General features: G+C 38.4%; 1 protein-coding gene across 1 annotated transcript; it reads left to right on the top strand.

The window, feature by feature from the left end:
• Nucleotides 1-1,221: 1,221 nt before the first annotated feature.
• On the top strand, nt 1,222-7,898 carry LOC141221822 (acidic mammalian chitinase-like). Its single transcript, XM_073666590.1, has 11 exons — nt 1,222-1,348; nt 2,248-2,277; nt 2,609-2,810; nt 4,411-4,467; nt 4,546-4,711; nt 5,255-5,379; nt 6,195-6,318; nt 6,541-6,726; nt 6,888-7,007; nt 7,100-7,241; nt 7,542-7,898. The coding sequence occupies exons 1-11, from the start codon at nt 1,324-1,326 to the stop codon at nt 7,814-7,816; spliced, it is 1,452 nt and encodes a 483-aa protein (XP_073522691.1). The 5' UTR covers nt 1,222-1,323; the 3' UTR covers nt 7,817-7,898.
• Nucleotides 7,899-13,964: the final 6,066 nt, after the last annotated feature.

Below are 13,964 nucleotides of genomic sequence, written 5' to 3' on the forward strand. Positions count from 1 at the left end.
TTCCAAACATCTTGCAGAACTAACCACAGATCTGTGGATTTAGGCTTATGCAAATCATTCTGTCTCTTAATGGAAAGCACAAAAACGCAAAGACATTGAGATCTGGTCCCTGTGGGGGCTATTATGTTACTTTCAGAACTCTTTGAACTTCATGCTGAAGATAGTGCTTATTGAGATTGGCTGTACTTTGATATCGTTGTCCTAATGAACAATACATTTTGACCCAATCAGTTGCCGTCTGATGGGTAAGTATCTGTCTGTAGTTTTCAACGTTGAGGACACCATTGCTTTTTATCCAATTCTTAACTACTTTTGCTGAAATTCAGCTCTATATTTGCAAGGAAATTCCTCCATGCTTCACTGTTGCCCTAAGACTTTCGATATTGTACTGCTCTCCAGTCCTTTGAGAACAAATTGCCTTTTGTAACAGTCAAATAATAAACATTTTCGACCCATCAGTCTAGAGCACATGTTGCCACTTTTCTGCATGCCAGTTCCTATATTTTTGTATATTTTGCGTATTTGAGTCAGTTGGCTTTGTTTCCATGTCAAAGGTATGTTTTAGCTACAATTCATCCATGAAGACCACTTCTGAGTCTCACTTGTTGTTGCCAGTTCTAAGATGATGGCACTGATGGACATCTTCCGATTTAAATGAGAAGTAAGCCTGATGTGCCTTTCATCTGCTGCACTAAGTTTCCTTGTTGACCACTACCAAACCTCAATGTTGCCCATTCCTGGTGTCCTCAATGCTGGGAAATACAGGCAGATACTTCTCCATCATGCAATACCATCAGGGAGGTGTCTGATTGGCTCTAAATGTATTCTGCAACAGGACAACCTAAGAACACTTATTCCCTATAATCATACTGTGTATATAGACCTAAACTTTGAATGACGACTGTAAGTGAAAAGCCTATGCCAAACATGTCTTTTTTTTAAATAAAGCTATCACTTATCAGAAATGCACGGGGTATCTATTTAATTTCCATTAAAACATATCTTATTGGCACGTCCCAAATTTACTTCAAATAGTTCTAATCCACAGTGATTAAATACTAGGCAAGGTTAGAGCTATAATATTATCACACTGTTCACTCCTGGCAAGCAGGTTATCTAAACTATGAATGTTAAAGAAAGACAAAACGTTTTTAACTAATTTCTTTTTACTCAAGATATCAACAAATAAAATAAAAAAAATATTTATTTACTAATTAATTATTAGTCATATTTACACTGTTAAAAGTGATAAGGAAGGATAGAATAAAGGAGAGGAAGTATAAATAGTGATACGTCTCTAACTGGAGTCAGTACAGAGGCAAGATGGCAAAGCTTATCCTGCTCACCGGTAAGGAAATAATCAGGAACTGTAAAAAATTATATATATATATATATATATATATATATATATATACATGTATATATACATATATATATATATATATATATATATATATATATATATTTCTATACATAGAAATATATATAGAAATATGTATTTTTTACATGGTATATCAGCTAGAACATTAATAGGAACTAGTTTTACTGCATTTTTTTTTATTTTGTTGTGTCTACTACATTGTAGCATGAGTTAAGGATATTGACTCCCTTAGGAGGCACTTTTTCCCTTCATTGAATGCATTCTGACGCAAAAAATAATTTTTGCACTAGGACTTTATTAAAAAATTTCCACTTGGTTGAGTTTGCATAGACTATTTATAAGTAAAGGTATTCATAGTATTTTGCAACTCTTTAAAGGGAATCTGTGACCAGAGTTTTGCTGCCTAATTTGAAAGCAGATTAATGTAGATACAGAAACCATGATTTCAGCGATTTGTCACTTTTCATAAAATCTCAGTTTTATCAGCAAGAGATTATCACTAGGGGACAAGTAAACCTGCTACAAGGTAGTCCTCCATGTGAATGAGTTCTTTCCAAAGCCTCCCCCATCACTGAATGTCAGCTTTCACAGTGTACACAGAAATCTGTCAGTCAGTGGTGTGGGCGGGTTATACAGAGCTATTCAGAGAACTGGTAGATCTGCAGGCGATAAAACAGTGATTTTATCAAACCTGCAACAAGCAGCCTAATAAGTGACACATCACTGGAATCACGATCTGTGTCCTTACATCATGCTGCTCTCAGATGGAGTAGGAAAAACCTGGTGACAGATTCCAAACTGTGATTTTAACAGAACATTATCTTTATATACATGTTAATAAAGTCATTACCTTTTCTGTCTTATAGGGCTAGCATTTTTGCTGAATGCTCAGATAGGTAAGTTTTATAAATGCATAGTATTTGTGGAGCCTCACCTGTACAAGAAAGCATCCCAAGGACCAGGATGATGCCTAAGTTACAATTTGCTAGCCATAGCTGTAAGCAGTAAGTCATTAGCAGGTAGGATGAGCACCCCACTGCTTTCTGGAGGGGGCATCATCTCCACTGGATAGGGGGAAGCACCATTGGTGAGTTTGAGAACTAGGAGGAAGGAATATTTTATTACATCTAGGATAAAGGATACATACATACTTACAGATATGACTATTTTCTTATTCATGAAATGACTGTGATGTGTATATTTTCATTCTTATTCTTCTCCATATAGGCTCTGCCTACGAGCTGTCATGCTATTTCACCAACTGGGCCCAGTACAGACCTGGACTGGGGAAGTTCAAGCCTGACAATATTGATCCATGCCTGTGTACTCACCTGATTTATGCTTTTGCTGGCATGACAAACAACCAAATTGCCACAATTGAATGGAATGACGTCACCCTGTACAGCTCTTTCCAAAATCTAAAAAATCAGTATGTAGCTTTGTATCATTTTGAAATGGAATAATATTGGTCTACTGGGAATTACTGTATGAACATAACTTACAATAGGTCATTGTAGAAATGTTTAAAATTAGTTTTTCACACTTTAAATGGATTTTCACTTATGCAAAAGTGGCAGAGGACATGTAATGGGTCAAATGACAAAAAAATCTTCTTTACTTCTCACCTTCTACAATCCCACTTTAGTTATTCTGGTGGTCTCCACTGGTCTCTAGTAACATCTTACAGCGATCACAGCATTAGTATGCATATGCCATCCATTGATTTTCTGCAGTGATCTCATGAACGATGTACAGCTTTTGATCATTGCAGAAAGTTAGCAGAAGACCCACCAGAATAGCCTTATACCAGAGGCTGGCTTTTTCTATAGTGAATGGACAAAGGGGAATGTCTTAAGTCACAATCCAATTTGCCAATATTGTTTCATAATTTAGCATATAGTAGTTGACTAAACTAATTCTACTATAAGATGGCGTAAACTTAAAGGGAAACTGTCAGCAGGTTTTTTGCTGTGTTATATGAAAGCAGCATGATGTAGGGGCAGAGACCCTGGTCCCAGTGATATTTCACTTAGTGGGCTGCTTGTTGTTGTTTTAACAAAATGAGTGTTTTATGGAAAGTAGAATATCACTAGAGGACTAGTTTTCTTGTGCCTCCTAGCCTACTATCACCTCACCCACACCACTGATTGGCAGCTTACTGACAATGCACAGTGTACACAGGAAGCTGTCAATCAGTGATGGGGGTGGAGATATACAGAGATCAGCGTTACAGAACTGCCAGATCTGCAGCGGAGGAAACAGTGATTGTATATAAAATACCACATGCAGCCCAGTAAGTGATACATCACGCCCCTATCTTATGTTGCTCTCTGATTTTGTAGCAAAAACCTGCTGACAGATTCTCTTGAAATTTACGCCATCTTTTAGTCAACTAAGTTGCACCAAATTATGAAGTAATATTGGTACATGGGATTGTGACTTAAGTCTTTCCCCTTTCTCTGTCCATGTTGCTCTCATATTACTTAGCAAAACCCTAGTGACAGATTCCGTTTAAACAAGATAGTCTAAAAATGCGCCAAAATGATCCCAGAGCATGAACAACTGTGACAAATCTGGTGCATTTTAAGGATTCATAGTTTGTTTGCATTGTCTAAAAGTTAGAAACCTACAGTAAATCATCTTGAATATCTTGTATGGCACCCCAATAATGTCAAGCATAAAAAAACCTGACATTGTCTTACATGATGTCCAGAAGTAATTGGATATCATGAAGCATTTTCCTCCAATAATACTTTTGGAGGGGAGTACCTTAATAATATGACTTCTATATATCGCTATTACTGTCACATTCAAAACTTTATGGCTATGTATAAAATGATAGCCATATGGAAGTGCAGAAGGGCCCTAGCTGTACAGTATAGGCGTATAGACGTCTATGGTTTCTGTATTATGGCTCCCCACAGGGTCAAAAGCAGTGTTTCCCCAATTTGTACAATTAGAAATAAACTGCTGAATTACAGTATATGCACATCTTATTTCATTAGAAATAATACAATTTATTATTTCAGGAATGGTAACCTGAAGACTCTGCTGGCCATCGGAGGTTGGAACTTCGGCACTGCACCGTATGTAGCAAATAAGCCAAATGTCTAGCGGCAGGTAATACACGAATTTATAATATTTACATTCTGATTTGTTTCCAGTTTCACCACCATGGTTTCTACTGCTCAGAACCGTCAAACCTTTATCTCATCTGTGATCACATTCCTGCGCCAGTATGGTTTTGATGGGCTCGATATTGACTGGGAATACCCTGGCTCAAGAGGCAGCACTCCTCAGGACAAAGCACTCTTTACCACTTTGGTTCAGGTAATGTTGGATTTATGTTGGGATCCCATTCTTTTATTTGTCAACATCCAATTGTTAAAGGAGATATAAGTAATCAACTCATTTTAATAGTTTAAAGAGTTTTTTCAACTAATTTTGTATTAATTACCTATCCATAGGAAAGGTCATCAATATCAGATGGATAGGGGTCAAACACACGTCACCCCCACCGATCAGCTGTTCTCAGTGCTGCCAGATGTCAGCAGTTGCAGAGTGGAATACCACAACTCCATCAACTGTGTTGTGGCCAGGGCCAGGTATTATAGATCCGCTCCTATTCATATGAATAGGGGCTGATCTGCGGTACCAGGTAGCAGCCACTACACTATCGATGGAGCCGTCTTGTTCTAATATGCAACTGCAATCATCTGGCCGCTTCTGGCCCTGAAAATAGCTGATCGGTTTATGTGCCGAGTGTCGGACCCCCACAGATCTGATATTGATGACCTATCCCAAGAATATATCAATATAAAAATAGTGAAACAACCTTTTAATGTAATATTTTTTATAATTGTATTTTTGCAGGAAATGAGGGCAGCATTTGAGACAGAGGCTTCACAATCAAACAAACCAAGACTCATGGTTACTGCTGCTGTGGCTGGTGGAATTTCCAACATTCAGTCAGGATACCAGATTCCTCAACTGGCTCAGTGAGTAAATAGCCACATGTATGAAAGGAGTTTAGGGGAAAAAAAAACTCTTGACCATTCTTTAGTAACAGACTACTAGCTGTTTTTGTTATTAGTAGGACATGAATACTACCTGTTGAGAAGAGAACTGTCTGCACGCCCCTACCTTCCCTATAGGGTCCTATCCACTGTCACACCTGAGATTTTATACTGAAAATTCTGAACCGTGCTGTTTTCAAACAAGCACTAATGTGACGTAGTATAATACTTGCTAGAAGTTAATTTTACCTGGCAACTTTGTGCAAAAAGATTTTCCCTCCTGCCTCTCACAAACACAGTTTAGAGGCTGACTGCCAGAGAGTCACTAAACAGGTACCAACAATGAAATATGCAAATATAAGATGGAACAGGAGTCTGATCAGTGGAGAAATGGGCATTTTAAACATAAAATAAAGAAATCTAATTAAAAAAAAAATAGTTCAACCAATACTTGCGCTTTAAGCAATTTTTTGAAAATATTATTAATATTGCTACTTACGCAAGACCTGGTGGCTATGGCAGTTGCATAGACTTCATTAATTAAATGACCCTGCCTATTCTTTAAAAGTAATAAATATATGAGACTGGATTACCATAATTCATGAAAGGAAATGGTAGTCAAGAATACTTCATGAATATTCTAATGGCAATTTAGGATTTTTTTTAAATAAGTTGTCCTTTTAAGATTTTCTGTGCTGGCTTTGACATAACAGTTTTACAGAATAAATAAACATCTTATGATGTGTGTCTCTCATAACAAATATTGCATTCTTTTAAAAAGATATACTACATTTTAGGGCTTTGGATTACTTCCATGTTATGACCTACGATCTGCATGGATCATGGGAAGGATACACAGGAGAGAACAGCCCACTGTATTCTAACCCTTCTGCTACTGGTGCCAACGCTTACCTGAATGTGGTTAGTATCCATGAAGTATCTATGTATATTAGCCAGCCTTGTATTAGTTTGAAGTTCTGGGTTTTGGAATTCCTCGGTGACTGTACATGCATGTACACAATTGCATACATCATTAGGCGAATTGATAAATCTATGCATTAATTTATAACACATGATAGCATTCTATAAAATCTGAAAATCTGAAAAAAATACACCTTTTAATAGAATTTTTCTAAATTCTAGGATTATGTCATGAACTACTGGCTGAACAACGGTGCCCCAGCTTCTAAACTTATTGTTGGATTCCCAACTTATGGACACACTTTCATCTTGAGCGATCCATCTAACACTGGCATTGGTGCCCCTACTTCTGGAGCTGGACCTGCTGGACCTTACAGTAGGCAGTCTGGATTCTGGGCCTACTATGAAGTAAGACCTTTTGATGCAAACAAAGATATGTTAGATCATGAAAAAAATCCCAAAATAATTTTTCATTTTCTACTCAAAGCAATACAGAGAGAGAGAGACTTTTAAAATCCTACTATTGAAGAAATCTTCATAAAATCCAAATTTCTCATTCATTTCTGCAGATTTGTACTTTCCTGAAGAACGGAGCTACTAATGTGTGGTCTTCTGCTGAAGATGTTCCCTATGCCTACCAGGGTAATGAGTGGTTGGGATATGACAATCAGAAGAGTTTCCAGATAAAGGTAATGCCATTTTTTTTGTTAAAAACAACCAAAGAAAGAAAAAAGAAACAGAGAAGTATGCTAACATACAATTTCACATTTCTAATCCATAGGCTGAATGGCTTATGAAGAACAACTTTGCAGGTGCTATGGTCTGGGCCATTGATTTGGATGATTTCACTGGCACTTTCTGTAATCAGGGCAAATATCCTCTAATCTCCACACTGACAAGCACTCTGGGCATTCAAGCTTCCGGTAAGTGTTATATTCTGCCAGATAAGTATGTATGGTCATGACAGTGATATATAAATCAGCAAGACATATTGATAAAGTACATAATGAGGAACAAACATACCGGCTACTGGTATTCATTAAGAAAGCTGGTCTGTAGGCAGCAGAAAAAGTGTTTCCACTTTCAGTTAAATTGAACTACAACAGATTAACTTAATAAACTTAGTTTTTTGAACCACTATACTATAATTTCTGAGATAATACAAATGCTAAGCAAATAAAAAGCATGCTATTCTGATTCACGTTATTCCTTTTTTTGTTTAGGATGTGCTCCTCCTGCATCTCCTGTTGCTCCAGTCACAGCTGCCCCACAAACTGTGCCCAGTGGAAGTGGAAGTGGTTCTGGCAGTAGCTCAGGTGGTAGCACAGGTAGTAGCTCAGGAGGTAGCGGATTCTGTGCTGGCAAGGCCAGTGGACTGTACCCTGTGGCTGGAAACAAGAATGCTTTCTGGCACTGCTTAAATGGCATTACCTACGAACAATATTGCCAGTCTGGCCTTGTTTTTGATCCTAGCTGTGAGTGCTGCAACTGGCCCTAGTCTGTAAAGAGTTAGTAAAGACTATACAGAGAATGTCAACAGAATTGTTACAAAAGCTACAAAAATAAAGAAATGTTCAGCATTTTTAGTGTCAATATTTTATTACTACACTGTTTTTTGAATAATCAATGGCCATATGCTTTATTTCAAAACCATTGGTCTGCCGAGCAATATTGAACTTCCAACAACTTCAGTCTACATAAAACTCATGTGCAACTCAATCTGAGAGAGTCCTGCTGCTACATCTCTATTGATGTGATACTGAGGCACTGTCGTGGGTTCAGTCGCAAAACATTTTAACAATGGAAAATAACTTAAATAAATAATGCTGCATAAAAAGTTTTATCAAAACAAAGACACTGGGCTTGATTCTTTAAAGTGTTTACTTCAGAATTATGTCCAAAATGCCTTAATAAATCGCAATATTCTTTTGCAACGTGAAAATTGCCCCAAACATTAGGCGTTTACTTACAATCCAGTCTTGGCCAGCTACACCAAAGTGGGCATAACATGGGCAGGACATGGCAGGATGGAGCGTGACTAAACCCACCTGTCAAATTAGTCATTAGTAAGTAAAACATTTTAAGCATACAAATTGAAATACAAAATAATTATATGGGATATTTCATTACCTAAGAAATCGTTAAAGAGTCAAAAGACCAAAAGCTATTGCACACAAGTAGCATTGGGGGAATGCATTATTTTCATGGATGAATTATCTCAAAAACTAGAACCAATTCAGCAAAAGTAATAGGATTTTTGAATTCAGCTCCCTCAAAATACCTGAAGTCCATTCAAAAGACCTTGCCACCTGAAAAAAAAAATTCTTGTAGACCTGTGTAATGTTTCAACCTAGACAGACTGCAGATCACCCAATGACCAAGCAAATTGCTTTATTGGATGAAATGTTCTTTTGCTTCTCACAAAACATCATCGTTCTTGACAACGTATTGTTGTGTGGAAACAGGATCAGTGCTGCTTCTGAGAACAATGGCAGTGTCTGTCCACAGTGTGATCTATTACAGATTGTACAGTGCGCATCATTCACGTTTTCATTAATTCCAAAAAGCGACATAAGATGTTCTGATACTTACATTTAACTCATTCGAAACATTTAACATAAGTTTACGTCATGGTGGGAAAGTGGTTCCCGCAAAGTGACGTAAATTTACATCATGGCGATCACGCCGTTGCCGGCACAATCACCACCAGGATGAATGCTGAGGCTATCACAGTCAGGAGCAGTGCCCACAAATCACCCTGTGACATTTAACCCCATAAATTCTGTGATCAATAGCAATCACAGCATTTAGATGGCTCGGAAAGGGAGGAGGCTCCCTCTCTCTTCAGATTGGCACCCTCGCGATATCATCACTAGCTGACGATCTTTGCTATGGCAACACGAGGTCATGACGACCTCCTGGACTGCCAGCTACGGTGGCCTGTTTAAACCATGCTAGGTGAATGGTTTAAAAGGCTTCTGTCAGTGTAACATTGCCAGATTTAATACATTGCAGTGCTCGTGCATTGCAATGGATTAAACCAGAGTAATAAAATTTGAAGTCCCATAGAGGGACTAAGTAAAAAAGTAAAACTAGAATTGTAAAAATATTTTAAAGAAAATCACATAATAAAAAAAAAGAAAAATGATTATACCAAAAAATATGTATATTCATGTAAAAAAAATACAGAAAAAAAAGTACACATATTTAGTATTGCTGCATACGGAAAGAACCGATCTATAAAACTGTCACATTTCATTGAACACCGTAAAAAACAAACTGAAGTTGTAAAAATAAAACATTGCACAAAAATTATGCTTTTCATCATACCACCCAAAAAATACTGATCAAAAAATCTAATGTAAATAAAAATGGAACAACTGAAAAATGTTATCTAGTCCCACAAAAAACAAGCTGCCATAAATAAGAGTTATAGCTCTTAGAATATAGCGATGCAAAAATAATTATAATTTTAAATTCTATCAAAAAACAATTCCTGGAATGCTGTTTTTTGTTCATTCGGCATCCCAAAAATCGGAATAGAAAGTGATCAAAATATGTTATGTGGCCGAAAATAGTACCAATAAAAACGTCAGCTCTCGCAATAGACAAGCCCTCACATGGCTATATCGGCAGAAATATAGAAAAAGTATTGCTCTAAAATATGGCGATGCAAAAACTTGTTTTTGCAAAAAAAAAGCATCTATTAGTGTACGACAGCAGCCAAACATAAAAAATAAATAAATCTGGTATCGCGGTATTAGCACCGACCCGAAGAATCAAGTCGTCTAATCACTTACACCGCATGACGAATGGCGTAAAAAATAAATTAAATGAATGAAATAAATGAAACCAATTCTTGACCTGCTGTTGATTTTTTTCATTCTGCCTCCCAAAGATTGCAGTAAGGCTCGAATCACAACTATCCTGCGCTCTATGCTGAGCGCTTCCACCGGGGTTTCCATGTAAATCTCTGAAATACGTGATTCAGATGGAACCCCCGGCGAAAGATTCCCTATAATGAGGCAGATGGAGACACTGTGGATGCTGTCTGGCCTATGATCCAGGGGTGTCTCTGTTTTTAAGGGTGCATAAAAGCACAGGGCACTGCCGCAACTATAGTATACTGCCTCATTAAAGTATATGGATCCTTCAGGGGTTTCATCTGAATCACGTCATTTGGAGATTTAGATGGAAACTGTTATGCTAGGTATGGAAAGAACCCAGCATACGACGATGGGAAAAGGGGGGAAGTCCAACAACTAGGGAAAGGGGGAGTGGAGACCCATAAGCAGATCTAACAACACCCTGACTGCCCTATCATCCCTAAATAGGTTCCACACCTATCGCTGAGCAGGATACCTTAGCGCTGGCTGACCCTAGAGCTAGGCGCTAGGTAAGGAGGGGGAGGGGTGAGCACTAGTCAGCCCCACTGCAACTAAAGACAAACAAGGGAAACGTAGAAGGGGATACACTTAGCTTTGAGAAGACACCAGAGAGATAACGACTGCAATCCACAAAGGAACTCCAAGGAGAACCTAGCCGACTGCTAGAATTCCAGACTTGAACAGAGGAATTAACTCTATCATCAGCAACTCTCTGGAGAAACTGAGTGTATTTAAAGAACCAGCAAGGGTGTGTCAATTAGCAACAGAAGGTGGAGATCACCGCTTGGTCCTAGGTAGGGAGGGATGATGAAAGGATCAAGAAGGTGTCTGCAAGACCAAGCACCTTCTACAGCTGGATCCAGAATGACTGTCTGTCAAACCTGACACACCCATGACAGAAACTCAGATGTAAATGCTCAGTGTGGAGCACAGGATAAATGTGTCCCAAAATGTTATGTAAAATGTTCTCAATACAAGCTTCAACTCAATCCATAAAAAAGCTATTCCCCACTCAGGTCCTTCATCTGTCAATGGAAATATGGGGGACTTCCACACTACAGGTACCACAAAGGCCCTGGAAAAGCTCTTGTCATGCACAGTGTAGGAAAGACAAAGTGCAACACGAAGTGACGAGGAGAAGGGAGCACAGACACCAAGGAAAGAGGGGGTGGAGACCTCCCAGGCTGACTCGACACCACCCTGCCCTCCCTATCATCCCCACACTAGTCTCCCACCAAACGCCGATCAGGAACTCAAAACCCTGTATCTCCCCAGAGCCAGGCCCCGGCTAGGGAAGGGGGGGATGAGAGCCAGCCAGTCTCCACTAATAACCAAAGACAGCAAGGTGCTAAATCAATTTTTTTGTGGTAACATGAAATTATTTTTTCTTCACTGCCTGATGGTATAACATTTTGTGACACACCTGTGGTGTCAATATGATCATAGCACCCTTAGATGTATTTATTGAGAGGTGCAGTTTGTAAAATGGGATCACTTATGGGGGGTTCTGTTGTTCGGGCACATCAGTGGCTCCTCCAGTGGATCATGGCACCCGCAAACCATAGCAGCAAAATCTGCATTATAGTTTGGCGCTCCTTTCCACTGTGCCTGAAAAGCATTTCCTGATTACATGTACAAGGTATTGACGCACTCAGGAGAAATTCCACAATAGACTGTGAGGTCCATTTTTACTTACTAGCAGTTATAAAATTTCAAAAATTGTGGCTAAAACAACATTTTAGTGGTAAAAATGTAATCCTTCTTTCTCCACCGCCCCAATGTTATAAAATTCTCTGAGGCACTTGTGGAGTCGAAATGCTCACTCCACCCTTAAAGTAGAGTAGTTTGTAAAATGGGGTCATTTATGGGTGGTTCCACTTTTCTAGCACCTCAGGGGCTCTGCCAATGTGACAAGGCACCCTCAAACCATTCCAACAAAATCTGAACTCCAATATGGTGCTTCTTCTCTTCTGAGGCTTGCACTGTGCCTAAAAAGTAGTTTTTGACTACATATGAGGTATTGGCGTACTCAGGAGAAATTGTGTGACAAATTGTACTATTCATTTTCTCCTATTGTCCCTTTTGAAAATTAAAAACTTGGGGCTAAAGCAACATTTTAGTGGAAAAAATTGTAATTTTCCATATACTCAGCCCAATGTTATACAATTCTCTGAATCGCCTTGGGATTAAAAATTCTCACTACACCCCTAGATGAACTCCTCAAGAGGTGGCATGAAAGGGTCTCTTCAAATGTGACATAGCATCTGCAATCCATTCCAGCCAAGATTGTGCTCTAGATTTCAATTGGTGCTTCCTCCCTTCTGAGCCCTGCTGTGTCCCAGTCAGTAGTTTTACTCCACATATGGGATATTGTTGTGCTCAGGAGAAATTGTACAACAAATTGTAAGGTCCATTTTCTTCTGTTACCCTTCTGAAAATGAAAAATTTGGGGCACAACAAACATTTTTTGCGGGAAAAATGTATTTTTTCATTTTCACAGCTGAACGTTATAAAATTCTGTGAATCAACTGTGAGATCAAGGTGCTCACCACACATCTATATAAGTTCCTTGAGGTATTTAATTTCCAAAATGGAGTCACTTATGGGGGTTTTTCACTGTTTAGGCACATCAGGAGCTCTGCAAACGTGACATGACATCAATTCTATTATAGCCAATTTTCCACTCCAAAAATCAAATGGTACTCTTTACCTTCCGAAATTTGCCGAACGCCCAAACAGTAGTTTTACAGCACAAGTTGTATCGGTGTACTCACGAGTAATTGTATGACAAGTTCTGTTGTCCATTTTCTCCTGTTACCCTTGTGAAAATAAAAGATTTGGGGCTAGAGCAATATTTTTGATGGAAAAAGTTAAATTGTATTTTTTTCTTCAACATTGCTTTAATTCCTGTGAAACACCTAAAGAGTTAATAAAGTTCTTGAATGTAAGCACTTTGAGGGGTGCAGTTTTTAAAATGGTGTCACTTTGGAGTATTTTCTGTCACATACACTGTGTGCAGAATTATTAGGCAAGTTGTATTTTAGAGGATTATTTTTATTATTGATCAACAACTATGTTCTCAATCAACCCAAAAGACTCATAAATATCCAAGCTTAATATTTTTGGAAGTTGGAGTGTTTTTTTTTAGATTTGGCTATCTTAGGAGGATATCTGTTTGTGCAGGTAGCTATTACTGTGCAGAATTATTAGGCAACTTAATAAAAACCAAATATAATCCCATCTCACTTGTTTATTTTCACCAGGTAAACCAATATCAGTGCACAAAATTTAGAAATAAACATTTCTGAGATGCAAAACAAAAAACAAAAAAATTAGTGATCAATATAGTCACCTTTCTTTATGATGACACTCAACAGCCTTCCATCCATAGATTATGTCAGTTGCTTGATCTGTTTTCGATCAACATTGCGTGCAGCAGCCACCACAGCCTCCCAGTCACTGTTCTGAGAGGTGTACTGTTTTCCCTCCCTGTAGATCTCACATTTTATGATGGACCACAAGTTCTCTATGGGGTTCAGATCAGGTGAACAAGGGGGCCATGTGATTATTTTTTCTTCTTTTAGACCTTTACTGGCCAGCCACACTATGGAGTAGTTGGATGCATGTGATGGAGCATTGTCCTGCATGAAAATCATGTTTTTCTTGAACGATACCGATTTCTTCCTGTACCACTGCTTGAAGAAGTTGTCTTCGAGAAACTGGCAGTAGGTCTGGGCGTTGAGCTTCACTCCATCATCA

The sequence above is a fragment of the Phyllobates terribilis genome, unplaced genomic scaffold, assembly GCF_046119375.1.
Source record: "Phyllobates terribilis strain yellow unplaced genomic scaffold, ASM4611937v1 Scaffold_2__4_contigs__length_985480577, whole genome shotgun sequence".
In the NCBI taxonomy this organism is placed as follows: Eukaryota; Metazoa; Chordata; class Amphibia; order Anura; family Dendrobatidae; genus Phyllobates; species Phyllobates terribilis.